The sequence below is a fragment of the Equus caballus genome, chromosome 3 (assembly GCF_041296265.1).
Source record: "Equus caballus isolate H_3958 breed thoroughbred chromosome 3, TB-T2T, whole genome shotgun sequence".
NCBI lineage: Eukaryota > Metazoa > Chordata > Mammalia > Perissodactyla > Equidae > Equus > Equus caballus.
In genome coordinates, this window is record NC_091686.1 from 45,255,801 (window position 1) to 45,282,179 (window position 26,379).

The following is a 26,379-nucleotide window of genomic DNA, read 5'->3' on the forward strand; positions in this document are numbered from 1 at the left end:
TAAAATCTGATCGCAAGCACCTTGTATTTGTTTATGATTTTCCCTGGACCAGAAGAACCGAGTGAGAGGCTTCAGACCTCATGTTCCTCTGCAGGTTTTATACCCCAAGTTAGAATTTTTATGTGAACAAACATGCTTTAAAAAGCATGTACCTCTCTTGGGGCCGCCCCATGGCAGAGTGGTTAAGTTCGCGCGCTCCGCTTCAGCGGCCCAGGGTTTCAGCGGGTCTGATCCTGGGCGTGGACATGGCACCGCTTATCAGCCATGCTGCGGGGGCATCCCATATGCCACAACTAGGAGGACCCACAACTAAAATATACAACTATGTACTGGGGGGCTTTGGGGAAAAGAAGCAGGAAAAAAACAAAAAAGAAGGTTGGCGACAGATGTTAGCTCAGGTGTCAATCTTTAAAAATGAAAGCGTGTAACTCTCGTTGCGTGTTATCACTCTTAGACAGTGAGAGGGCTGGGGTCAGGCTGATGGCCACTTACAGAAGGCGCAGTGGGCACCAGGTCATCTTCTGTTCTTCCTGTCTGCATCGCTGTGTGAACCCGGACGGACTCATAAATGGAAGGTTCTTCCACTTCTCTGGGATAGGGATGTTTCAGAACAATCAGCGTGCCTGAATGAAGACAGAAAAACACAGTCACATAGTATCCCCAGAAAGGCCCAAACGCTGACAGCCAGGTCACTGTGCTGGATCACAAAGGCTCTTGTTGTTTCATGCATTCACTTGCTCATTTTCTCCACCTGTGTCGAGTACTACCTGCGTGCCAGAGGCTGAAGCTGGACACTGGAGATGAAAAGCATGGTGAGATGACTTCCGGCCTCCTGGTGCTCAGACAGAACCAACAATGGTTATCACGGAACAGATAGTCATTTACATGAGCAGGGTGATGAGACCCCGTCAGCGACGTGAACAAGCATGCTGGTGGCGCCCGGGTGCCCTGAAGAACCCTACTATGGACACTGGGAAGAGCTGTCGTTGAGGACGTGACATTGATCTAGACCCTTAAGCGGTAACTGGAAGTTTTCCAGGTAGGCTTTCCAAAAGCCATGACAACAAAACCCAACCAATGCACTGAGGGAGAGGAGGCCCCTCTTCGTCACGAGTTTCAGAGCAAATGTGTAACAAATCAGTGGGTCTCACAGCAGTGGACTCCCAGCATTCTCCCTAAGGCCTCCTAGCACCCAATTAACAAAATAAACTAAATGAAGCCTTTGCTTATCTTAAGTGGACATGATGTGAACAGGCTGGTGCTGCCGTGTGGCTGCTCACTTCTGTCTGCGGGAGGGGTCCAGGCAGAGAAAGGGCTCAGCCCAAGGCCGGGCTCAGGGGCTCGCATGCCATTCTGGGGGCTGCAAGCAGTTCGGAATCAACGCTCTGACATTCCTCCTCTGTATCCCTCCTTTCCCCAACCAACCAGTCAATCAGAAACTGGAAACTCTGACTACAAAAAAGTAAGCTAAGGGTTTTTTCCCTCCTTGCCATGGCTGCTTGCTTTTGATTCTTCTAGGGTCTTCTAGGGATTGTACCAGACACTGGGGGAGATGTAAAGAGTTCAGTAACTCATTCAACAAATATTTACTGAGCTCTACCATGTGCCAGGCACTTGTCTAGGCTCTGGGGAGAGAACAGCAAACAAAGGGGATACAGCATCCACTTTTGCAGTATGGGAGACAGACAAAAATGGAAAAAATAGAATAGGTCAGGTGAGAGCAGCGTTATGATAAACTAATAGAGCAAGCGAAGGAATGGAGAGTGGAAAGGGTGGGCTTGGGAGAGGGTGGGGTTTGAGGTGGGGGTCAGGCAAGACGTCTGACAGATTTTAGAAAGTATGGACCTTGAACTGGAGTAAGAGAGACAATGAGGAAGGAAAAAGACCTCCACTGCAGTTCAAAAGCCCTTCATAATAATGACAAGCCTACAAATACAACAAAACTTTCCTACACTGCTTGAGTGTGTGCTCCGTGCTAAGTGCAGAAACAGCACAGTGGCTTCTGAGAGCTGAGCCCACGTGAGGCCCTGCCGCAAGTGGACAGGGGCACTGAGGAAAGCCGGAAGACGGCCTGCGATCTCGGCCCCAGGAGAGGGCGAGAGACTCTGGCCTCATCCTCCTTCTGCATCTGACTCATGTTAGTGGCATTGGCATCAGAACGGAAGATGGCTTTTGCAGTTGCTGGAAGCCCGGGCCCGCTCTCGTGCTTGGTCTGTGCTCTTCTGTCAACGTGGTCCTTTCGTGAGAACAGACCCAGTCATATCAGGACAAGCGCCGCTTGCAGTTTCACAGTCATAGCGAAAGCAGCGACGACTGAATCAGGAGCAGCGGGTGTGCAGGCTCAGGGGTTGCGTGAACAGCCACAGCACGGCCAATGCTTCGTGACTTTAGGACTGACTCTCGTGTGACCCACCCCAGAGAAACGCCTCCAGTGAGGTGCCTGGCATCCCCCTGGCATCACAGAAACAGCCTCCATTGCCGCTCTCGCACCTGCTGGGCAACCATGCCAGCTTCCGTTTCCTCCTCTGACAAGTGACAATCACTGCCCTCTCTTCACAAAGCTGTCTTAAGCACCATATAAAAGAGTTTGTGAAAGGATTACAAAATGTTAGATGTTACTATGCTTTGGTACAGAGTATTTTTAAATCCTTAAATGAAATTCCAATGATCACATCTTTGAGAACATGGATTTTTAAATGCTAAGTTAAAAAAGACGTGTAATATTCTGCTAAGAATGAAAGGGCAGCAGTCCAGTCGTCACTGATACGGTGCTAAGTCCACTGGTGCCTCTTAAAGACTTCCATCTGACAGGGCAGGTTGAAAGCAGCTCACGACTTAGAAAAAATTTGAAAACCTGTGTTTTATCTTCAAGGCTGATGCTAAATTTTCATCCTATTCCACATGCTTACTGTGAAAATGATGCTTTAAATGATGCTCTGGGAAGACGCACCTTGTCGCCCCCTGTCTGTCCCCATACAACCAGGGCCCTCCCAAGGCATACTCCTCCCAGAACCGTTTCCTACTGCCGCGGTCACAAATTGCCACAAACTCCGTGACTTTTAAAACAACTCAGATGTATTCTCTTCCAGTTCTGGCGTCAGAAGTCTGACATAGGTCCCCCAGGGCTCAAATCAAGGTGTTGGCAGGTCGGCTTTCCTTCTGGGGGCTCCAGGGGAGAATCCATTCCTCTGCCTTTTCCAGCTTCTAGAGGCTGCCTGCATTCCTTGACTGGTGGCCCCAGTCCTCCTCTTCAAAGCCAGCAACACCGGGTCAAGACCCTCTCATGCTGCCCTCTCTTTGGTTTTCCCTCCTCCGCCTCTGTCTTTCCCTTATAAGGACCCTTGTGATAACAACGGGCCCACCTGGACAATCCAGGATACTCTCCCCATCTCAAAGTCAGCTGATTAGCAGCCTTAATTCCATCTGAAGACTTAATTCCCTCTTGCCACCTGACGTAACATAATCACAGGTCCAGGGAGAGCTGAGGTCATCTTTGGGGACTGTTATCCTGCCCAGAGTGTCAGTCTGCGAGGCAGGCATAGCTGTAGGGGCCAGGTGTGCTGCCATGTAAGGATCTCCGGGGTGAGGGCTGCGGGGGAGGTGGCTGCTGCCTGAGCTGCAACACTGTAACCGCTGGGTAATAGAAGGCTATCCCCCTTCCAGCATGTGTATTTCCAAACCCTGTGAGCCGCTCCAGAGCAGGGATGGTGCCAAGTTTATCCTTCTACACCTACCTCCCGATAGAGTTTCTGAGACAAGGAAGGTTTGATGAATGAATGAATGAATGAATGAATGGGTGCCACAGTAATTCAGGTTCAGGGCATCAAAGAGCCTAGGATGGACCAGTCTCCCAGGTTGAGAGCCAACCTGGCCTGGGACAGTGACAGAACAACTTCAGGTACGCTCGCCAAATCTCCATTGGGGGGTCTAAATTCCATCTCAAGAACCTCTTCTAAAATGTAACCAACAAAAGCTAAACTGAGAGAAATGACATTGAGTCAATCAGGAAAGTAGAAATGACTATAGACTGATTTTAACTAGTAAGAGCATGAATGATGCCAGACTGAGTGGTGGAATGAAGAAAATGACAAATTACTCATAAAATGATAACTCCCTCTGATAAAAATCTGGTCTCCTAAAAAAAAAGACGGGACTCCTTAGACGATCATTCTGCCCAAGAAAGGGCCAATACATAGACTCTGTGGCACGGCTGCCCGGCTTACAACGATTTCCCCTTCTGTAGAGACTGCCCCACCCTCATCCAGAGGGAGATCCCCACAGACCCTGGCTCACGCCCACAGACACCTCCCGGGGCCTACACTCTTTGGACTGACTGCCCGAGTATTAGTTACTTCTCTAAGTGGAGAGAAGGGCCACTAACTTCGGTTTCTGAACCACATGAGGGAGAATGCTGTTTCCTGCCTCTGACATGAAACCGGTTTCAGAAACTCTCGGTGGAGGTAGTTTTTCCAGGTGATCAGAGCAGGACTGAGGCCAGCATTTCAATTTGCTGAAAGCTTCAGAGTCGCCATGATGGCTAGACTGAGTCCTTCTCATCTCTTGCTGCTCAGCTTGCCTTTAAATTCTGGGAGGGAACGCTAATATCCTTCCAAAAAACCCACTTCTCTTCCTGTACCCCTCTTTTTTTTTTTTTAATTCTGCTAGCTGGGTTGACTTCTGTCACCTGCAATCAAAGACACTTATCTAATGCAGCCCCACCACAGACTCATCATGATTTCCACCCAGGTGCCTTGGCTCCATCGGAGAGGGCTCCGGGTTAGTGATATTCAGACCACAGCAACTCCTGGACTTGGTTGGAAGATTCAGATGAAAGGCAACAGGGGGCAGGCGCTGGTACAGGGAGGAGAGAGGAAGGCCTGCAACCACAAGTCTTGGAAACTTGGCTGCAAGTTTCACTTCAGTTTCTGAACTACACGAAGGAGACTTGCTTCCTGCCTTTGAAATGAAGCCTGGTTTCAGACCCTCTCGGTGGCGGTGCGTTTGTGAGGTGATCAGAACAGGATTGAGGCCAGCATTTTGGTTTACTTCGGCTGAACCGTAACTTACAGGACCCCTAATCTGTGTGCAATACAAAGAGACCGCGTGGAAGGACTCCTGAGCTCGGGTTCCAGCAGAAATTCAGAAGAGTAAGAACAGCCTCCAGTTTTGGGCCCTGGTGCGCTATGTGAACAAACTAGAGCGCAGGGCAGGGCACCCGCAGCTCCTGAAGGGGAACTTCCATTTGGAGTACTTCTGTTATGCACTAGAGCTAGTGCTGCCCATCAGGTTCCCCCCCTCCACGGTTAGATGTCTGAGGGCAAGCCTGGTATCTAGTTCGTCACTGTATTGTCAGTGGCTAACAGTGCCCGGCTTATAGCTGGCACTCAATGCATGTTTGTTAAATTAAATTAAAATAAGCTCACATCCATCCACGTTTCATTAGTGCCCTCAGCTTCAGAAAACAGGCTTTGCAACTGGCTTATGCACGGTGTGTTCCACTGTCTCCTTCTGCCAATAGGAAGTGGCTTTCTAGGGGACTTTATGGGAAAATTCAAGACCTTTCTCCTTTCTTCTTTGCAACCTGCTCTGCAAATGGATTTAACTAAATGGTGCTAGTGAAATCAAGCTCATTTACATACGAAGGGGCTTTACTATCCATTCCCAGTCTCACAGGGAGGCAGAGCTGAGGTGGAAGCAGCTCCCGGCCAGGGCGGGAGAAGGCGTAAAATGGCTAAGTCATTGGATTCTGCCTGTCATATGAAGCCACAACGGAACTGGCTTAAAATTTGAAGAAGACATCATAAACATTTGATAAGTGCAAATTCACTTGTCCCTAAACTTATTCTTCATGATACACCCAAAAATGTACAGCTTTTGTGTATAATATGATGAAATGAATTACCATAAAAGGTCCTCATTAAACAATAGTGATTGCGTATTTATGCCATGCTAAGAATCATTCTGAATGTCACACACACCTAAACTCATTCAATCTTCACATAAAGTCAAACTATTAAGGTATGAACTGTTTATACTATCAGCTCAATTTTATAAGATGATGAAACTGAAGCTCAGAGAGGTTACATAATGTGACTGAGGACACACAGCTGGTGAGTGGCAGAGATGAGAGTTCACACAACACTTCACGAATGTTGGTTTCATCCTCTTCCTTGCCTGCTTTTCCCTTTTCAAACACACCTCATTACAAACTAAGAAGATTTATATTTTTGGCAAACATAAAGTAAAGAAGTGATTCCCGATTGTGGTTTGGCAAAATTCCAAGTTGTCACCAATTATTTTCAGAAACGTCACAAAATTCTCAAATTAAAATTAATTTTAACTTATTTTAAAATGCCACTTGAGTAAAATGGCTGGTGTCACAAAATAAAATAATAACCATAGCAATTATCAATAGATTGGGAATCCCCACATTAAAACAAAAAGAGAAGTGCAAATCTGACATTTAAGAAAGAACCAGAACGGATCTTCAAAACTGAGAGCCAATGATTACAACGCACAAACACAGACACAGCACTTGACTCGGATCACGCTCTTCCATGCCGGTTAGATGAGGAAAGTGACAGCACAGTGACTCTCGTAATAAATCATATATGACAATTCTAGATACAAAAGTATTGCAATAAAAACAAAAGGTGGTGGGAAAGGTAATTTCTACTCCAGGAGTATTTGGACATTTACATATAAAGATAAACGCTGTCTACACTTTCAAGACTATATGTATGAAACAGCTAATTGTAAGAGGATACAGTAAAAATTAATAATGGACCAAACATCCACACTAATAAAAATGTCTCAAATTTCCAAGTCTGCTCACATTTAATTTAGAGGCCAAGTACAAATGTGAAGAGGAGTTTTATATATCATTTTACTATTAGAAACGAAGGCAAATTCTGAATTTAATCATTATCGAGCATACATACAACACAAAAGAGAGTTTCAAATTATGCTTTGTATCAACTTTGAAAGTAGAAATTTTCTGTCATCGCTGGTTGCAGTGCTGCCTCGCAAGCTGCCGTGCAGGCGTTGGCGATGGGCCACCCAGCATGAAATGCTGGGGATGATTATTAGCATTTATTCTTTTAGGTGCTGGACGTATCAGAGAATAAACTGAAAAACTCCCTCCTCTCACAGGGCTTACGTACTAGTGCAAAGAATTTCTTTTAAAAAGTGAAGTACACAATATGGTAGAAGAGAAAGGGCCAGTGAGGACAATGAAGCAAGGGGGTCCATTGTATGTCTCTATGGGCCACTTGGGAAATGACTGGGTTTCGAGAATTAGAGATGTCTTCAGAGCGTTTCTGGGTATTACTCAGGAGACATTAGAGTGAACAGAAGCTTCGATGGGCGTTAGAGAGGAAGTGCAGACCACAGCCAGGGGAAGGGGCTGACACCGACAGCGTCCTAAGGGTGACAAGAGGCGTGGATCTTGTTTCGGAAATCTTTATTCTTCAGATTAGGAAACAGAAATCCTGAGAGTTTTTTAAAGAGTAGAGAATAGGAATAGAATAGGAAAAGAGATGTCTCAAAATAGCATTTATCCCTTAGGTTAACACTTTTACCTATCCTGAGTGCAAATATTTTCTTATGACCCAGAACCAAGTGTTCTGGGTTTCCTGTTACTGAAGACGTTTATTATGTAGAATTGTAAGGCAAAAGTGGAAGGCTGCTGGTTGCTTGGAGGTCTTCCCTGTTGCCCTCAGAGGTGATGCCATCCCTACCAGTGGACGTGCGTGAGAAAGTCTCTCTTAAATAAACTCACTCTCCAGGTGTTGCTGTGTGAGGCTGGCCCGAGCAGGGTCTGGGCTGAGAGGAGTGGCTTGAAATGCCCAATTCTAGTCCTACCCATTTTGGGCCTCGGGAGATGAGAACCCTGGCAGGGCCTCAGCCATTGAGCAGGCAAATGCTTCTCCTGGTGATCTTTAACTGAACAGAAGCTTTAAGAAGAACTTGCACTTCATCTGATAGTGAACAAGGAACCATCAGCCTGCAGGTCTCCTGATCACCAGGAGCCAGTTCTTAAATGAACAAGAAAAGGCCTACTTTTAGCAGGTGGCATCCCAGCTTCTAGTCAGCATTCTTGATAGGTCACAGTGCTGTCTCTGTGGCTTCTGAGGACCTTCTGGGCTTAAGAGTCATCATGACTCCAGCAAGTTATCTTGTTTCTTGAGGCCTATTACTCCCGGAGGGGCAAAATTGGAACACACATCTGTCATCGGTTTTGCCCCTTGTTCCCAGCCTCAGTGGCTTTGCCTTCATGTGGTTGGGACAGATAAGACGAATATTTCGTAGAGTTAGTGGGAAATTAGAGCTGGAAACCAGTAAGTCAAGTACATATCCATCAGTACCAGGAGCATGTAGCAGGGGCTCAAATAGCATCAAATTCCCTCTTGGATAATGAACAGAACAGAAGAGATGCAGTGGAGAGGATAAAAATCTTAGTTTCCTGAGTTTCATTGCAATACATCAACTAATTATAGCAATGACAATGATACGGCAAGCTTTAGCTTTGGAGGAAACTACTATGGGAGTCAGGAGTACAAATCCTTGCAATCCCGGGGGCATTAACCAGCACCTGCCTTCAGTTAGGTCAGCGTGTTTACAGGGAAGCTTAGCGTCACCCCAAAATCAATGTCACAGAGCCTTTCCTTTGGAGCAGTCTGAGGTGATCCTGTTGCCTGGTGACTGGATCTGTACCAGACAGGTTCACCCAGAAAGCGCTGCGTTCACGGTGATCTCACAGCGTTTTGAAACCTGTTGGTGAGCAGAATGTGTCCTTTTTTCTACCTTGGAGCAAGTCCAGGAAGGAGCACAGAGAATGACCAAGAGGCTGGAAAATAGAGTCTTGGAGGAGAATTTAAAAGAAAAGAGCCGACTTTTCCTGGAGAAAGAAGAGGAGGCTGGAAGATAATTATAATAGCTTTGAGGGTACAAAGATTCCTACTCACAGTCATTCATTCATTCATCCATTCACCCAAAGTGCCACACACGATACCAGGACCTGGGGGACACAGGAAGGACAAAAACAGAGGTAGACAAAACAAAGTCCTTGGCTTCAAAAATCTCTTCTCCACTGCCAGTAACCAAGAGCGGAACAAAGTGGAGTGTAGGGTTGGACATAATTAGGAAATAAGTCTGAAGTGAAGGGATTTGAGAAATTCATACACTTGCCGGGGCCAAAGGAGCAATGGAAACAAGTGCACCCCACCTGCCATTGGTTCATGAGAACCACTGCTGCTTAAATGCGAAGTAATTTCAGGGCCGACTGGGAGAATTTCCACCAGAAAAGAAATTTCAGCTTCAATTTTCTAGTTTGGGTTATTCTATTATAGGCCTGTGTGGTCCGTTAAAGTAAGGCAATGATTCTCTGGTTTCCACTGTATTTTCATCTACGCCCGACAGTGTATGATTCATATCAGGGCGCATCCAGGCCACAGAAACAGCAGAACAGGAAAAGCCAATGGTGGCATCTCCTTCCCACCACACTAAAGTTAACCAAAAGCCCCCTGGCCACGTTTACCAAGCAAACGAGCGCGCACAAATTCTCTACAAGTGGATGTGTCGCTAAGTCTTGAGCGCCTCTGGGGCTGCCAGTTCTTGGAATTGCCCGACTTTGGATTAACTGAGAATTATCGTAATTTAGGATATAAAAAATTGTGATTCAATATCACAGATATAGGGGTGATCTTTTACTTACTTTATTCAAATAGTATAGTCAAACAAGTCAGATAATTCAAATACCAAGATAGTATGTTTGTTTTTTGCTTTTTTACTTTTTATTGAGATTAGGACAGTTTACGACCTTGTGAAATTTCAGTTGTACATTATTATTTGTCAGTCATACTGTAGGAGCACCACTTCACCCTTTGTTCCCACCCTGTTTTGTTCGTTTTTCAGTTTGAATTTTCTAGTCTGACTAACCACTCTAACAGGAAAGTTCAGATGTTTCCCTCTTAAGTCTACGCTGAAGTCCAGTTCAAAAACTTACAAGAAACCAACACAAGAGACACAGAATTTTATATTGAAATGAAGGAACTGCTCAGGAGAATAGTTTCTAGTCAATATTTTCAATATTCAGTGATTTGGGTGGAAATTTAAATATAAATTTTATTCAAAAAATGCTCAGAATTATCTTTTATGGGGCTTCCTGATATGCAAACTGCCCATACCTAAAATTATGAGGAATCAAAAAGTTGTTCTTGCCTTTGTTCTTTCTTTGTTTATTGTATATACTATTATAAAACTAATAGATCATTTTAAAGAAATTGTTTGTGTGCTTTTAATCAATCCCTTAAACAACTCATTCTGAGAAAACTATCTACTTTGTACAAAGCACACTGTTTTCTCCTAAACATAATACTGAAATACTGAAATATATATATATATATACAATTTACTAATGTAGCATATGGCAAGTAATTGGAAAAAACTATTTCTAAACATAACCGATTGCACATCATATGCACATAATTCAACAGAAGTGACAGCTATTTAATTGAAATCCGCTTGTCCCTCCTCCAACCTGAAACAATGTCTCATAGGTCAAGCATCTATCCGTTCATAGCTTACCTGTCTCGCTTCCAATCAAAGGCTGATTTGCAAAATGCTTGACAAAATCCTTCAAAGATGAGAATTCGTTAAAGCCAAATTTAAATGAATATCCGGTATATTCAACATGAAAGTGTTTGACAGAGTCTTTGGCTCTGAAAAGGAAAAAAAAAAAAGGTTTAATGTTACTTAACTAATGAGTAACTTTTTTGAAGGGAAATTCAAAAGGCATTCCCAAGGTATTAGCATCACCATTAAACCCTTCTAAAAACTGAGAATTATGACACAATCATTGAAACCACTGGCCTTTCTAAAGCGCTGGTTTCTTTGGCAGAGTGAGCTCTTCTCAATTTCCCCTATGATAGAAGACAGGAGACAATCTCCCTGTGCTTTCTCTGGCTTCGTGGAAGAGCACCGACTGCAGCCCCTTAAGGGGCGTGGGTTATGGCGGCAGGGAACAGACACAGATAGAAACCGCAGCTCACACCCTCCCCAAGTCCTCCTGTGTCCTCCGCCATCCTATCTTCTTGTTTGGGAGTCAGTCTGAATTCTGCTTCTGTCACTTACTGAATTATGCGAGCCCAGCCCTTTGCCTCCGATGCCTGTTCCCCTGCCTACTGAATAAAATATCAGATTTCCTACATTGTCATTTTCCACCTCATTTGTGGAATGAGGCAGAGTGTTAAATAAACTGTAAATTATATATACATATGTACTTTGTTTGATTCTCACCCTGCCTCTTCTGCGCAAGGCACGCTCCAACTCGAGTATGAATTTGAAATCAGAATCACCTGGAGGGCTTGTTGAACCCCAGATTTCTCGGCTCTACCCCATGAATTCTGATTCAATGGGTCCAGGGTGGGGCCTGAGAGTCTGCTTTCCTAACATGTTCTCAGTGATGCTCCTGCTCTGGGACCACACCTGGCAACAGCTGCTCTAGTCCAACCGGACCTGCAATCCTCCCGGGACTTCCTGCTCTGTCCCTTAGCTCCCACCGTTTGGTTCCCTTCCCTGCAGCGGCTCCGCCTTTGTTTCCAGGCAAGCGTTGCTTCAAATACCACCTGCTCTGTCAAGTATCGCATGAAACTTCCAGCCTGCGTTGCTGGCTTCTTCTCTTCTCAACAACTCCCGCACTTCTGCTGCCATCCTTCCTGTCATTACCCCACCCGGCTTTCAGGGAGGCGTTTGTGTGTGGTCTGATGGCCCCTGTGAGGCGCCCTTCCTCAAGGCGAGGGCTCTGAATCTTCTACAACACTTGCCAAAGTGCTTGGTGCAGGGCGGATGCTCTTCCATAGTTATTATTAAGGGAGTGAAGGAATGAATGAATAAGAACCCTCTCCTGAGCTGTTCTGAGTTCTTGTCACCTTTGCTCATGGTTCATCTTTTTAAAAGCATTTCCAACGGCTTGTAATGGAAATTAATAATTTATATTTTTATATAGACGTAATATAATATATATACCATCTATTTGTAAAGGGCTTCCGATCTAAATGTTCAGATGAGACAGGCATAGGGAAAAAGTTGACCTTCTTTGACCCAATAATTCCACAGGTTTGTTTGCTATTTTTGGAGCTCCGTGCAATAAGGGACCCACAGCCTAAGCAATTGAGGAAGCCCAATTCCTGCTTCCACCCAGACAGAATTCTATTTCTGATTAGCAATTTTCCCAAAAATGCTATTTAGAAAATTTATAAACAAAACACAGCAGAGTAACTTGAAAAATGTCAATGAATGTGCTTTTTTCTCAGTGACCCTCTTATCTACCCCCTCACCCTCCCACTCCTTTCTCCCATGCCCCTTCCAGCAGCCTATGGACTTCCACTGTCCCTAGGAAGGGGAGTCGTGGAGTCAGCATTCTAACATGGCCTCCTGAGTCTCAGCCCCTGGCATGAACACACCTTTTCCCAATTATTCAATAAAATGCTGCTATGAAAGGATTTTGCAGATAATTAAGGCCCCAAATCAGTTGACCTTAAAAATAGAGAGATTGGGATGGCCCAGTGGTGTAGTGGTTAACTTCTCGCACTCTGCTTCAGCAGCCTAGGGTTTGTGGGTTTGGATCCCAGGTGTGGACCTACACACCACTTCTCAATCCATGCTGTGGTGGCCACCACATATTAAATAGAGGAAGATTGGCACAGATGTTAGCTCAGGGCTGATCTTCCCCACCAAAAAAAAAAAGAAAAGAAAAAAGGAAAAAAAAATAGAGAGATTATCTGGGTGGGCCTGACCTAATCATGTGAGAATTCTGGTAAAGGCAGAGAGTTTTCTCTGGCTGGTGGCAGAAGAGGAGATCAGAAAGACACATTCTAGCTAGTCTAGAAGAAAGCAAACATCAGTGTTGTGAACTGCCCAGGGGGCCACCTGGCAGGAACTGGGGGTGGCCTCCAGGAGCTGAGAGGGTCCCTGCTCAACAGCCTTATGGCAAATGAGAGTTATTCCTATAGCAGCAAGGAAATGAAGGAAAAGGAATGAAGAGGAAAGGAGAACACAACGGATCAGGACACCAAGCCCCAGATATGCCACAACCCCAAGCAACGCATTCATTTCCGCCCGGTGGGAGCAGAGCAGAGAATCCAGCCTGGACTTCTTCCTGCCTGGACGGCTGACATGCAGAAACTGGGAGATGATCAGCTTAGGTTGTTTTAAGCCACTAAGTTTTTGGGTAATTGTTATGTAGGATAGAAAATACAGGAGGCTCCCAATGCAAAGAAAAGATAAGAAGATATGTTAATTTTTGGCTTTGGAGCTTATTGAAGCCCGCCATCAATTACTTAGGGAAATACTTTTGTAGCCAGTTTTTCCCTCTATCAGAGGGAGAGGAGATTTAAACAAAACAAAACGAAACTCGTGCTGAGCTGGATGGAAAAGAGGATTCAGAGAGAAGGGAGTGTAGACGTTGTGGCTGAGTTAGTGATGAGGAGGCCTGGACCATGTGGAGCAGAAAAGACAAGACACAACCTCCTCCTGCCAGATCAGCATGAGGGACTGCAGCACAAAGGGAGCCTGAGACTTTCTTTCAAGAGTATATGGAAGCACCCTCAGAACAGTAATAAAGCAGTAAGGGTTCGAGGTTAATGGGTGGGTGGCCGAGGGCAATTTCATGGAGTCCTCACATCCCCAGTCTAAGCCAGGGGCAACTGCCCGGGAACCCAAACAGACGTGCTACGTGCCAGCAGAAGCCAAGGTGACAGATGCTGACTGAGGACAACGCCTCCACCAGTCACCACATGGCTAGGTCGATCTCTCTGATGGACAGGCCAGCAGGAGGGAGCGGGTGGGAGAGAACCCGGAGGGGACTGGACCATCAGTTTTCGGCTGGGTGTACCTGGTAGGGACTAGATTAACTTCATTAAAATGCAGGGGAAATGGAGCCTCCAGAAACAAGCTAGGTCCATTTATAGTAAAAAATGAACAGTTGCATTATTGACCACTTGTTTGTCATTATGAAAATTGCACGGCCACAGGTCATTCTGATTCTCTGGAGGAGGCAAGGAATAGGGAAAAGGTCCCGGGCCAGGTTTCAGGGATTTGGATTGTGGTGCTGTTTCTGTGGCTGATTTACTGGGTGCTAGACGCTTTACCACTTCGGGTTTGTGTTTCTTCATCAGTCAAACAAGAGGTCTGGATTAAACAACTCATCAGATCTCCTGCAGCTCTGACAATTTTTCCCTGCCCATGGAAGGAGCAAGAAGGTTTATCACAGTCTCACCATTCAGAGCTTGGGGTGCTCGTAACTGCTGATCTAACAGGAATTAAGAGAATTTTCTCTGGGCATTTGAGTGTGATGGCAAAGTCAGCCCCATGTAAGTAAGAGCCGGGACTGCACTGGATTCGTGGAGTTCTTGCGCATCATACCTCACAGAGAGAGAGTACAGCCCGATCCTTTCGTTGCTGTCCCTCAGAAGGTAGCTGCCGTCGCACCCGTTGGAGAGGAGGAGCGCCTCGGCCGCGTGCCGTGTGAGGTTGCTGTGGTACCACCTAGAAAGGACAGAACAGCACTTTCACTGGGGGCCAACCTCAGGGTGACTCCTCCTTCACTGGGTTTCCTGTCAAAGGTGACCTCAGCAATCACTTCCACCACAGGTAGCCCAGAGACCAAACTCTCAAACACAACCTCAGGACAAGGAAGTCACTGGGCAAGGCTGAAGGGGAGAGCAGAGAGAGTTGCCTAGCAGCAGAGTATTACGGGTTGAATGGTGTCCTGAAAATTATAATTCATATGGTGAAGTCCTAATCCCCGTTAACTAAAAATATGACCTGATTTGGACATAGAGTCTTTAGCAAGTTATAATGAAGTCATTGGGTTGGGTCCTAATCCAATAGGACTGGATTGTAAAACAATGTCCTCTTGTAAAAAGGGGACATATGGAAACAGACTTGCAAACACGGAGAACATCACGTGAAGGGGAAGTTGGCTATCTACAATCAAGGGGGCGGGGGGGGGGGTGTGAGGGGGTGGGCTGGAACAGATCCCTCCCTCACAGCCCTCAGAAGGAACCAGCCCTATTGACACCTTGATTTTGGGCTTCTGTTGTCTGGAACTGTGAGACAATAAATTTCTGCTATTTAAGTCACCCATTTTGTGGTACTTTGTCACAGCAGCCCAAGCAACCAAACGTACAACACTACTTTGTCAACAGAAATTTTTTTAAAAGTCCAAATCAAAAATAACTGCAAGAACAGGCTTTGGCTAATTTTCTCTCTTTCTTTTGGTCTCTCTCTCACTTGCTCTTTAGCGAGTGTGGCACCACGGCAGGCAGTGTGGGAATGACTGCACTGCCATACTGTAGCCTGTCGTCGTGAGTGAGGTGAGGTGTGGCACAGGCTCAGAGGGCTGCGCTGCCACGCAAGCTCATCAAACATCACGTCAAACTGACAAATATCTGAAGAGCTGTGGAAGCCCTCCGGACATTCAAATCGATCTATGTGTTAAAAAGAAGCAGCTTGTTTTAGAAAAGGTAACATGTATGCTCGGTAGAACAAAAATCCAAATAGTTCAAAACAGACAGTGAAAATAAAGCTTTGTTCTCACCTTAAGCCTCAGTTTTCCTGTTCCTCTTCTCAGAGGACACCAATGTTGGCCATTTTCCCATGCTTCCTCCTCAGGGCTATGTATGCACCTGGAGGCATCAGGTGTGCCCCTCCCACCCAAGGAAACAAGAGCGTTCTAGGCACACTGTTCTGCACCCCGCTCCTTTCCCCTACTGACAGGCCTTTCACGTTCTTTTTAATGACCAGGTAGGGACAGTCCACTGTGGTGATTAAGATTGTAGCCTCTGAGGACCTATCCAGGTGATTCCTCCAACGAGCTGTGAAAACTTGGGCAAGTTACATAACCAATCGGAGCCTCAGTTTTCTCACCTCTAAAATAGAATAATAGTCATACCTCATGGGCCAGTTATGATTACTGCTCACATTAACTCACATGAAATGGTCAAAACAGGCCTGGCCGACAGCAGAACTTAGTACACATGAGTGGCTAGCACGAAGCCACTGAGCTCCACGAGGCCAGAACTTGTGATGTGTCTTCTGTCGTGTGATTTTTCTTATTGCTCAAATATAACTTTTTTTATTACTTTCCATTTATTTCAGATAACAGGAAGATAGGTACCGGGAATAGTTGGAGCTGCGAGGGACCCATAGTCCGGGGGGGTGGAGAGGAAAGGGACACAGGCAATTACCCAAATGACCTCAACGATGTCAGTGAACTCAGTGCTATTGAAGAGGCGTGTGCAGTGCACAGAACTTTGAGGAAGAGCCTACTCTGGGGACCAGGGATCCTGCCTTCAGGAACCACACTGGTGTCCACTGTGACGTCCTTATTGCATGAAATTTCAGCCTGATAATGGAAAGTAAATGTTAAGACCATCTGGGGAAGGAAGTTTCTACATAGGTCCCAAGCTGTGTGTTTTCTAAATCTGCATTTCCTCATGTTTGTTTCTTTAGCATATTTCCTCTTTGGGGCAGAGGTGCCTCCATCCTATATTAGAAATACATTTGCTCATTGAACATAATGGCAAGGAGAAATATTTCATGAGAAAACCCTTTACCCACGAAGCAGCCCCACCCACTGAAATGACTGATCCACAGACAAGTTCAGATCTTCTCGCTACAAAATGCTTTCAAAGGACAACTGGAACCTGAAACTAATATAATGTCATATGTCAATTATACCATAATCAAAAAAAAAAAGGACAATCGGAGGAATTAGAAGTCAAGCAATAAAAACTTCAGGTTTGGCTATAGCCAAAATTGTAATTCTTAGTGATAGGTGAGATCTCCACAAGCTCTTAAATACATTTTGCTCATAATTAATTTTTGGATGAACATTTAGGCATAAGATTCAGCTTGAGCTGATACAGCACTTATTTGAAACAACAATATTTGATCAAAAAAATTCAAAAACGTAAAGCATTTGGACATTCTTTTGGATTCTTTTCAATGAGATCTGAAGTCTGTGTTTAATAAAGCATTTATAGAATTCTTCTCATAATTATAGTTTGATGGAAATTTTTACCAAGGACCTTTTTATGGTGATCTTTCATATAATAACCACATAATAAACATAATTCACATAATAAACACATGAGAAATGCTTGCATATAAAGCAAAAAGAATCGCACTGTGCTCTGAGTGTTAAATTTTGGTTGACCACTTGGTTGAGTCAATATTGCCATCTCTTATGGAGTCCCGGGCCTGGGCAAACTGACGACAGAGCCTGCCAGGCAGCCACCGACCCTTCATGGCGTCTGTGAGGCCAGGAGGATCCACATTCCCCAAAGAGCTCCTCCATAAATGCCTACACTTCCTCTTTTAATCGAGTTAAGCGCTCCTGTCTTAGAAACTTTGGACAGCACATCTTGCAGGGCAGGGACTATGGATCCAACAACATTACGTATCCATTGGAGGGGTCTGTCTCCTTCGGTAAGGAGGGTTCAAGACTGTCCACAAAGAGCTAAAGCTTGAAAACTCGGTAAAGTTGGTAGTTTCCCCATAATCAACCTTCTCTACCTTCTATCATTCAGCTGTTTAAATCTATAGCTATCACTAGGCAGTACATAGGGAACAAGATTGCAAAGGCCCCAGGCTAGGTTCCAAGAAGCCATTAATGTAGTCAGGAGAAGATAGTACTTTCCAAACCACGTCCAAGAGAGAGTCAGCACACAACAGAGGTCCCAGGAAGAAAGATCAAGGCTGTTCCCTGAATGAGCCAACATCTAAGTAGGCCTTGTAGGACATGTAAGGTATTTTTTAAAATGTGTATTATTTTTTTTCTGATTATAAAGCATATATAGTAAAAAGTGAAATATATCTACACACAGAAGAGAAAGTGAAAGTCTTTCACAAAAGAGGAAGTACATATTTCAAATAAAGTCTCACTACTAATCAGAGAAATGTAAATTGAAACAACAACACGATGTTTTCTTTATCCACCAGATTGGCTAAAATTGAAGAGTTAGACAGTTTTAGGGATTGGAGAATTTGGGGTCAATGGTGATTATGGCCTACTGTTGGTGGGGGTGTAAGGTGGAGGGCAGTTTAGCACCTCTAGTGTAACTAACCCCGCACATGTGACTAGCGATTCCACTTCCAATGTCTACCTAGTGAATCGCTCACGCACATCAGAAGGAAATATGAACAAAGGTCTTTACTACAGAGTTGTTTGTGAGAGCAGAAATGGAGCCATCCTAAATATCCACCAACAGTGAGATGACGACCAAGGCTGACTGTTGATAGCACGAGATCATGTGAAAAGTTAACCAAAAGCGTGGGGAAAGGTGTGAGAGCATTTTTGGTTGCGAAACGAGGAGGGCAGGGGGTCGGGTGCTCCCAGCACTTTGTGAGGGGTCCAGGAATGCTTAACGTCCTACAAAGAATGATGCAGTTCTGAAAACTAGAATCATCCAGCTGAGCGCCAAATGCAGCCCACTGAGAAACACTGCATGTTTGTGTGTGTGTGTGCGCGCGTGCGCACACACACACAAAAGTAAATAGATCCCAAACATAGTGTTAGCTTAGAGGAACTAGTGGCAGGTGCAGTATGAAAACAGTTCTACAACATCTCCTCCTCCCCAAAAACAATGCAACACATATACATTTACATATAAAGATACAAAAAAGCATAAAGCAAAAGTCTGAAAAAAATATACGCCAAACTCATAAGTATGGTTTTCTTAATGGAGGGAACAAGGATTGAGGTTGTCGTTAAAGAAGACTTTAGCTCAAATCAAATTTCCCTAATTTAGCTTGCTCTAATAAAAAAATTAAAAAATCGATTTGTATGTTAATTGGGTAACTCAAAATTGAAAAAAAGAAAAGACTTAATTTCTTCCTTAATCCAACTTCCAGAGATAACTCTGTTAATAATTTGCTTTATTCTTTCATTTGTTCAACTACTGTCTATTAAACACTGGAACTGACTGGGCTCTTGGGTGGGGGGAGAGAGAGAGAGAGAGACTTTTTCTCTACATAAAGTCTGGTGGCATTTGGAGGGACAGCTGTTCAGGGAGCTATTCCGTGGGAAGGGAGTAACAGGAGCGAAGGCCCAGAAGCAAGAGCGTGCGCTTGCATGCAGGCTCCGAGCACCGCACGGTGGTGTGAGGCCCTCACAGGGAGGGCCAGGGGGCAGCAGGCAGCGTGGGAGATTCTGGCAGGAGACTGATGCTGGGTTACACGTGGCGCCCGATACTGACGGCTCCTTGGCCGGTGTCGATAGGGCTTCTTATGGCTTAAAATGCCCATCCAACAGCTCATTACATACAGTCCTCATTGCATGGACGTAAAAGTTCCTGTAATTGGAACTGTGTTTAAAAAATTTTTTATTTCGTTATTCTGATTATTATGGGGAAAGAGTCAGATTTTAAGAGGCTTAAGAGTCAGAATTTAAAGAAGTCTCTTTAAGAAAATTAATACAAAAGTACAAAATAATAAAAAAGAATAATTATTTAGAATGAGAAATCACAGAACATTGCAAACTTAAAAAGCTGACAAATATCACATAACCAAGAAAAATAACTTATTTTCATTAATTAACTGTTTAATACACACCCATACTTTTTTCCTCTATATTTTTAGCTGTATTGTCTTTGGTTATTTCTTCATATAGTAACAATTTTATAATATAATTTTCTAGAGAGAGAACAGAACAATAATTCAGTCTTTGACCTAGAATATTTTTAAAAAGTATTGATAGGGTAGAAAATTTATTTTCAGCTTTATTGGTAATGAAGTTTTTAGGACTGTTAGCAAATTCGAGGACCTCTGTCAATTTCTCTCCAACATGAGCTGTGAGATTCCAGGACATTTTAAGTCTTCATGTGCAGAGACTAATCTTCGATACTCCTTGTCTCTTTTTTTTTCTCTGCCTTTATTTATTTTTTTTTGAGGAAGATTAGCCCTGAGCTAACTACTGCCAATCCTCCTCTTTTTGCTGAGGAAGACTGGCCCTGAGCTAACATCCATGCCCATCTTCCTCTACTTTATATGTGAGACGCCTACCATAGCATGGTGTGCCAAGCGGTGCCATGTCCGCACTGGGATCTGAACCGGCGAATCCCAGGCTGCCAAGAAATGGAACGTATGCACTTAACTGCTGCGCCACCAGGCCGGCCCTACTCCTTGTCTTAATGACATTTATCACCGTGTTGCTAAAGGTCACATCAGGGAGGCCCGAGGCTGATGCTTCCCTGGCTTCACAGTGAACTTACCTCTGGCGATTATAAAAGTCATACACGCTTTTAAGTTTTAAAAAATTAATTAAAAATGTTTAACTTAATAAATAAAAGCCACGTATAATAACCCATCAGCTTGATTTATAATTCTTTTCATTTTTGTTCAGTGTATGAATAAAGTGTAGACCCCGACAAGACTCTTATCCAGTCTCTACCTCCATAGAGACTGATGACGGGGAGCTCACTGCTATACAGGCGAACTCATTCCCTGCTTCTGTGACTGACGCCAGAAAACTCCGGCCTGCATTGAATCGCTGTTTCCTGCTGTACAGCTTTCAATGGGTGGTCCAAGAGCTGCTTCTGGGAGTTCCACAGATGATACTTAAACAAATATTTAAAAGCATTTAGAACACACTCTCTTCTCTTTCTATCATCTTCAACTTCCCCTTTTATGACAGGCTTTCAGTCCTTTTATCACCCAGGGACCTTATCACCCAGAGACCTTATCTCCTCTGAACTTTTCCAAATTTTAAAAATCTATCTTAAAGGTACGATCTGATGTGCAAAACAGAGCCGCACAGGCTCTCCCTTACTCGAGCTGCCGGGTACACGCTCAGGCGGCCCACGGCTGCGCTAGGTTCTTGACAGTCGCATCATGCTTCTGACTCACACTGGACCTAGTGGGGATGGCAACTCCAAGGACCCCATTTTCCTCTGCTGCTTCAAGTCTCCCCTAGCTGCACAGAAGGTTGACGTTTTTAGAATCAAGTGCAATAAGAAATCTTTTTATTCCTGGGAAATGCCAAGTGAAAAGGAAAGCCAATAAGCAGCTAACTTGGATCATAACCATCTGCGTAGTGTCAGTGAGAGCTGGGGAAGGAAAGAGCATGCTTTCACATCCAGTCATCTCCTCAGTGAGCCCGTCCGCTCCAGTGACTCCTGATGGACAAGCCATGTGACTGACACAAGCAGCAACGTCAGCTTAATCCACTGTCGGGGTGACTGATAACAACGCCTCATAAAAACACTCTTATTTTCATTTGTTGGGATGCTGTCTTCTTTTATAAACTTTTATATGATTCTTTAACTTTGCAGAAGAGAACAAGATACAAGATTTGCTAATTATACAACGTATTCTGAATATGCCAGACACTGCGCTAAGTGTTGAGAATAGTGTGGAATAAAGTTCATTTTCCTGAAACTAAAAAAAATTCTTTTGATCTCATTTCCCCTTAAGAAGTAAAAAAGAGCAAGAAACTACTATTTATAACAATACATTCAAAGCAACGTTATTTTCTCCTTTTCCCCCAAGGCCCACACATTGCCATAATTATGTCTCAAGGCTAATAGAGGCAACAGAGCAGGGACTCATCAAGCTTCAAAAGAATATCTGTACTGGGTTTATGAGATTATCAAAACCGGCAGTTGACCTTGAAGGAAACAGCAGTGTTAACCCTTCCATGATACAGTAACAAATTAGGAAACACCCACCCACTGAAGAATTTTCATAGCTGCCTCTCAGCAGCATACAGGAAACAAGCTCAACCACAGAGAAAGCAGACGAGCTGGATCCTGAAAGCTGGTCCTCAACCCAGCCTCTTCTCCTCTCATTTCAGGGCCCCTTCATGCTAGAACTTTCGGGAAAATTGCCCCAGCATATTGGAGCCTTCACAGATTCTTCTCCCTTTGGGCTTTATTGTCTTAAATTAATTTGCTGATATAAGTTTATATCTCATTTTGCTTTGTCCTTCAAAGGAGAAGCTTCCAAACTTTTTGAATTGGCCCATGGTATAAAACACATTTTTTCTCTCTCTCTCTCTCCATATATATATATATATACACACACATGCACATATACATTACAAACACACACAAAAACAAAAATTGTTACAGGAAACAGCACTACTGTTTTATATGCTGTTCACTATTTACTATTTTCTTTTCTGTTTCTTTTTAACAAATATTGATTGTGACCCACTAAATTGACTTTAAGAACACTAATGGGTTGCACCTGGTGTTTGAAAAACTGTTCTAAGCCTTGCTAATCCGTGCCCTGGGATCTTGTTAGAAATGCATGTCCTCAGGCCCCTGCGCCTGTCGAGCTATAATCTGTGTTTATCAAGAGCCCATTTGATAGACGTGCAGGTTAGAGTTTGTGAAACACGCAGGTGAAGGACTCTTGATCCTAAAAACTTTACTTCACTTGAATAACCTCAGTGGTTTGAGTTCACAGTGTGTGGCCTCTGAAGAGGAAGACAAAACACGGCAAAGCAGGGCACTAAGCGGCTCTACAGCACCAACGGGGAGCAAAGAGAAGGATTTGCAGGCTAACGGCGTCAGAAAACCCACCAGGGGCTGCCATCTTGGTGATCCGGACAGTAAATAGCACAGAAGGGGCAGCTCGCAGGGGGCTGGGATGATCAGGGAAAGCTTCATGGAGGAGGAAGATCACAAGCTGGAGACTGAAGAATGAATATAGGATTCACTAGGTAGTGCGAGAAAAGTGCATGAGACAGGAGCAACGGCATAAGCAAAGGCACTGAAGTGGACACATGCATGGTATATTCGGGAAACAGAATGCCTAGCTGGAGCAGAGGGTCTATGTTGGAGAGTAATGCAAAATAATGCAGGAAGAACAAGTGGGAACAGAAAATGACCCTGCATGGTAAACGTGAGCCACACATCTGTTTCGATTGTATATTTCTCAGTGAGAAAATGTGTTAGTAACCCATGTCTACAGATTATTCATATATTTAGTGACATATTTTTCTTCTTTCTTACAAAGAGAACTAACTTAGAACCTAGATTCTGTCCCATCAGAATTACAAAGAGGACACACATTTCAACCCAAAACAAGAACAGGAACTCCTAATTGTGTGAAGGCAGCTAAAAGGCCCTGGAGTTGAACAGCCGAAAAAGCACTCTATTTGAGAGAATTTTCTCTTTCTCCTTCATTTTAAAATTTTTCTTGCCTTTTTCTTTTTTTGAGGAAGATTAGCCCTGAGCTAACATCTGCCGCCAATCCTCCTGTTTTTGCTGAGGAAAGCTGGCCCTGAGCTAACAATCATGCCCGTCTTCCTCTACTTTATATGTGGGATGCCTACCACAGCACGGCTTGCCAAGCGGTGCCATGTCCACACTCGGGATCCGAACCAGTGAACCCCAGGCCGCCAGAAGCGGAATGTGCACACTTAACCACTGCACCACAGGGCCGGCCCCTATATTCTTACTTTTGAATAACACTGACACACTTTCTGAACTCTCTTGACCACAGATGGCAAATGCATGGTATATGATGCCACTCTCCTTTTGTAAGGCCATGAATAACACAGCCCATTGATCTGTCTCCTTTCTTGCTAAACCTATACCTGGCCTCAGAATCCTCTGAACACAATGTTGATGGAACATAAAATGAATCTATTAGGCAATCCCACTCTACGCACCTTACCTTGGGTTAATCAGTGCTGAGCACTTGCGTGCTTCCATGGGATTGTTTGGTTGCTGACTGCCTTCATGTTCATTTGTTCACAGGGTTGGTGCTAGATATTTCAATTTTGTGAAAAATGAAGTGTTTGGCTCTCTATGCCAGTGGAAATCCTGGGTTTAGGATAAGGAAATGTCTTATTTAGTTCAAGATGTATTGTCAGGCTTTGGCACGTCTAAGACAAGATGGTGTCCACAGACATTCGTTAATTCTTACATTCACAAATACGGGCTTATCTTTCCACTGATCACAGTAGTGGACCCTGTCCAAGCAGACAGAACCAAGCAGAGGCTCTGCAAAGGATTCTGAAAGTTCTAATGAGGGCTCAGACAGGCTCAGTGTAACGCACGGGGAGGCTGAAGGAAGCCCCACTGCAGTCTTTCTTATTAGTAAGGAGGTTTCTGCAACGGAACTGGCTTGTCTGTGGCTGTCTATACTGCCATTCTAAATGCCCACATATACATGCGCTAACAGCAGAGCTAAAGGGGAGGCCAGCTGCTCCAGGCTTTGGGAAGCATACCTGAGTGACACAGAGGCAGGCTATGTGAGTATCTGATCAAACAGAGAACTCAAGGCAGGCCCCGAGGGTTTCTGGTAGAAGTTAAGGCTCAGCTGAAGGGAGACAGGACTGAAAGGAAGAAGAGAATCCGTGGGAGTTGGAGACCAGGATAAACCTGTTCTTGAAGGAGTCTGAGGAATGAGGCAAGAAGTACTGAGAGGTGGAAACACGGAGATAGAGAGAGACAGAGCCTCAAGGGTTCAGAGACATAGAGTGGCACAGAGTCAGAGATGCAAAAGTTAACAGCTGTTGACAGAGAGAGAGACACAAAACTCAGAGACAGAGAAAGGCACATGGCTCAGACAGACAGCCAGAGCCCACAGGGACAGTGACTTAGGGAACAGAAATACAGACCCAAAGAGAGTGGTCCAGGAGACAGAGACAGAGACAGAGAAACTGAAGAGAGAGAAGGAGGTAGACACATAAAGAGAGACCAACAGAGCCTGACGCCGGGGTGGACCAACACACCCAGGAAGTCAGAGGCTTGGAGAGGCTGGAGGGGCAAAGCCACTGACTGGGAGGAAGGGCGGCAAAGTGCATCTCATCCTAGCAGAGGTCCTGCTGTCCAGTGCCCCGTGAGCCAGCACAGTGCAGGAATGGCTGCAAGACCAAAAGACACCACTGCTTCCCCAGAGGTTGGGGCCTAGGGAATGTTTGATTTGGACTGGGAGCCGGAGCTCAGAGACTGACTAGAAAAAATCCTTTGTGGATAAGAACTTGAGAATTAGAATGGCTGGGCAGAGGTTCTCTCAGGAGGGCTCATCGCTGAGTGGAGTCAAGCTTGACTCTGCACTTATTCAGGTTACTCTTGCAGCCTATACCTCGTCAAATGCTGCCTCAGGGTAACTGTCTTCAGACTATCGTTGCCGTTGCCGTTGCCGTTGCCTTTGCCGTTGCCAAGCTACCATTGTGGGCTTGGTACAGGAGACAGATAGGGCACATTCAGAAAGCTACAGCTACAGGAAAGAGCTCCAAAATTTAGGGGATGTAAAGAAAAAACCAGGAGCCAGCAGGTGTAGTAGTTAAGTTCACTCACTCTGTTTCAGAGGCCTGGGGTTGGCAGGTTCAGATCCCAGGCGTGGACCTACACACCGCTCATCAAGCCATGCTGTGGTGGCATCCCACATACAAAATAAAGGAAGACTGGCACAGATATTAGCTCAGGGACAATCTTCCTAAAGCAAAAAGAGGAAGATTGGCAACAGATGTTAGCTCAGGGCCAACCTTCTTCATGAAAAACAACAACAAAACAGACAGATCCTTGTTTCATTAGTTATCTCCTCTTTATTCCATTGTTCAGTTCATGCCTCTAAATTAAACATCATTTCGTCCCACCAGGAAAAACTTCAGGGTGTAAGGGGACTGAGTGCGTCTGAGGGTGATAAATGCAAATACGTCATCAGTGTTGCGGTGGTTGAGGGCTGAAGTCAGGGACCTTAAGTTCTGGTCTTGGCTTTGACTCAACTTGGGACAATTAGAACATTTAGACGTCTGCTCTTTGTCAAGTGGTGGGCTTGCAAGGAGCAGACAAAGATGAATAACCCACAGCCCTGCTCCTATGGAGCTCCCGGTCAAAAGGAGTTTACTGTGCTCGGCCTCGAGCAGGTGGTCAAACCTCTTAGTACTGGCACCTGCAAAATGGTTCTGAGATTATCTGAAGAATCAATCCAAAACAGAGACTCTGTTGGTGGTGAAGCAGAACCCTATGAGCAATAACAGGAGACCCAGGAAACTTCAGAAATTTATAACGATAAAGCAAACAAAGAACTAATTAGAAGACATTTGTAACAGCAAGGATTTCAAAATTTCTTTGATACCATTTTGAAAAACTACACAAAAGTAGTAGAACTTATTCTTCTTTGGATGTGTATCGCTTATCATCCTTAGCTCAGTGGAATTACTGGCTTCCGCCTCTGTTCCTTCCTTGCTATTCCCAGGTCCTCACTCTAGTTTCTTATTCACCAGTCCGTAGACTGCCTCACTTATTAGTTTTCTTGGCGCTGGACCCATTGCCACCTATTATGCTCAACTACCAGATTAGTCCACCTAAAAACAAAACATGATGAGCACTTAATTCCACGTTCCTACGAACATTC

At 44.6% G+C, this 26,379-nt stretch overlaps 1 protein-coding gene across 1 annotated transcript in view; it reads right to left on the reverse strand.

Moving 5' to 3' along the window:
* DAPP1 (dual adaptor of phosphotyrosine and 3-phosphoinositides 1) overlaps positions 1-26,379 on the reverse strand; it is a 49,737-nt gene that overhangs the window by 15,288 nt on the left and 8,070 nt on the right. The window contains exons 2-4 of the mRNA XM_001498521.6: positions 14,425-14,547; positions 10,588-10,721; positions 493-623 (exon numbers count right to left, since the gene is read on the reverse strand). Coding sequence (XP_001498571.1) covers positions 493-623; positions 10,588-10,721; positions 14,425-14,547 — 388 coding nt within the window. The remainder of the gene's footprint in view (positions 1-492; positions 624-10,587; positions 10,722-14,424; positions 14,548-26,379) is intronic.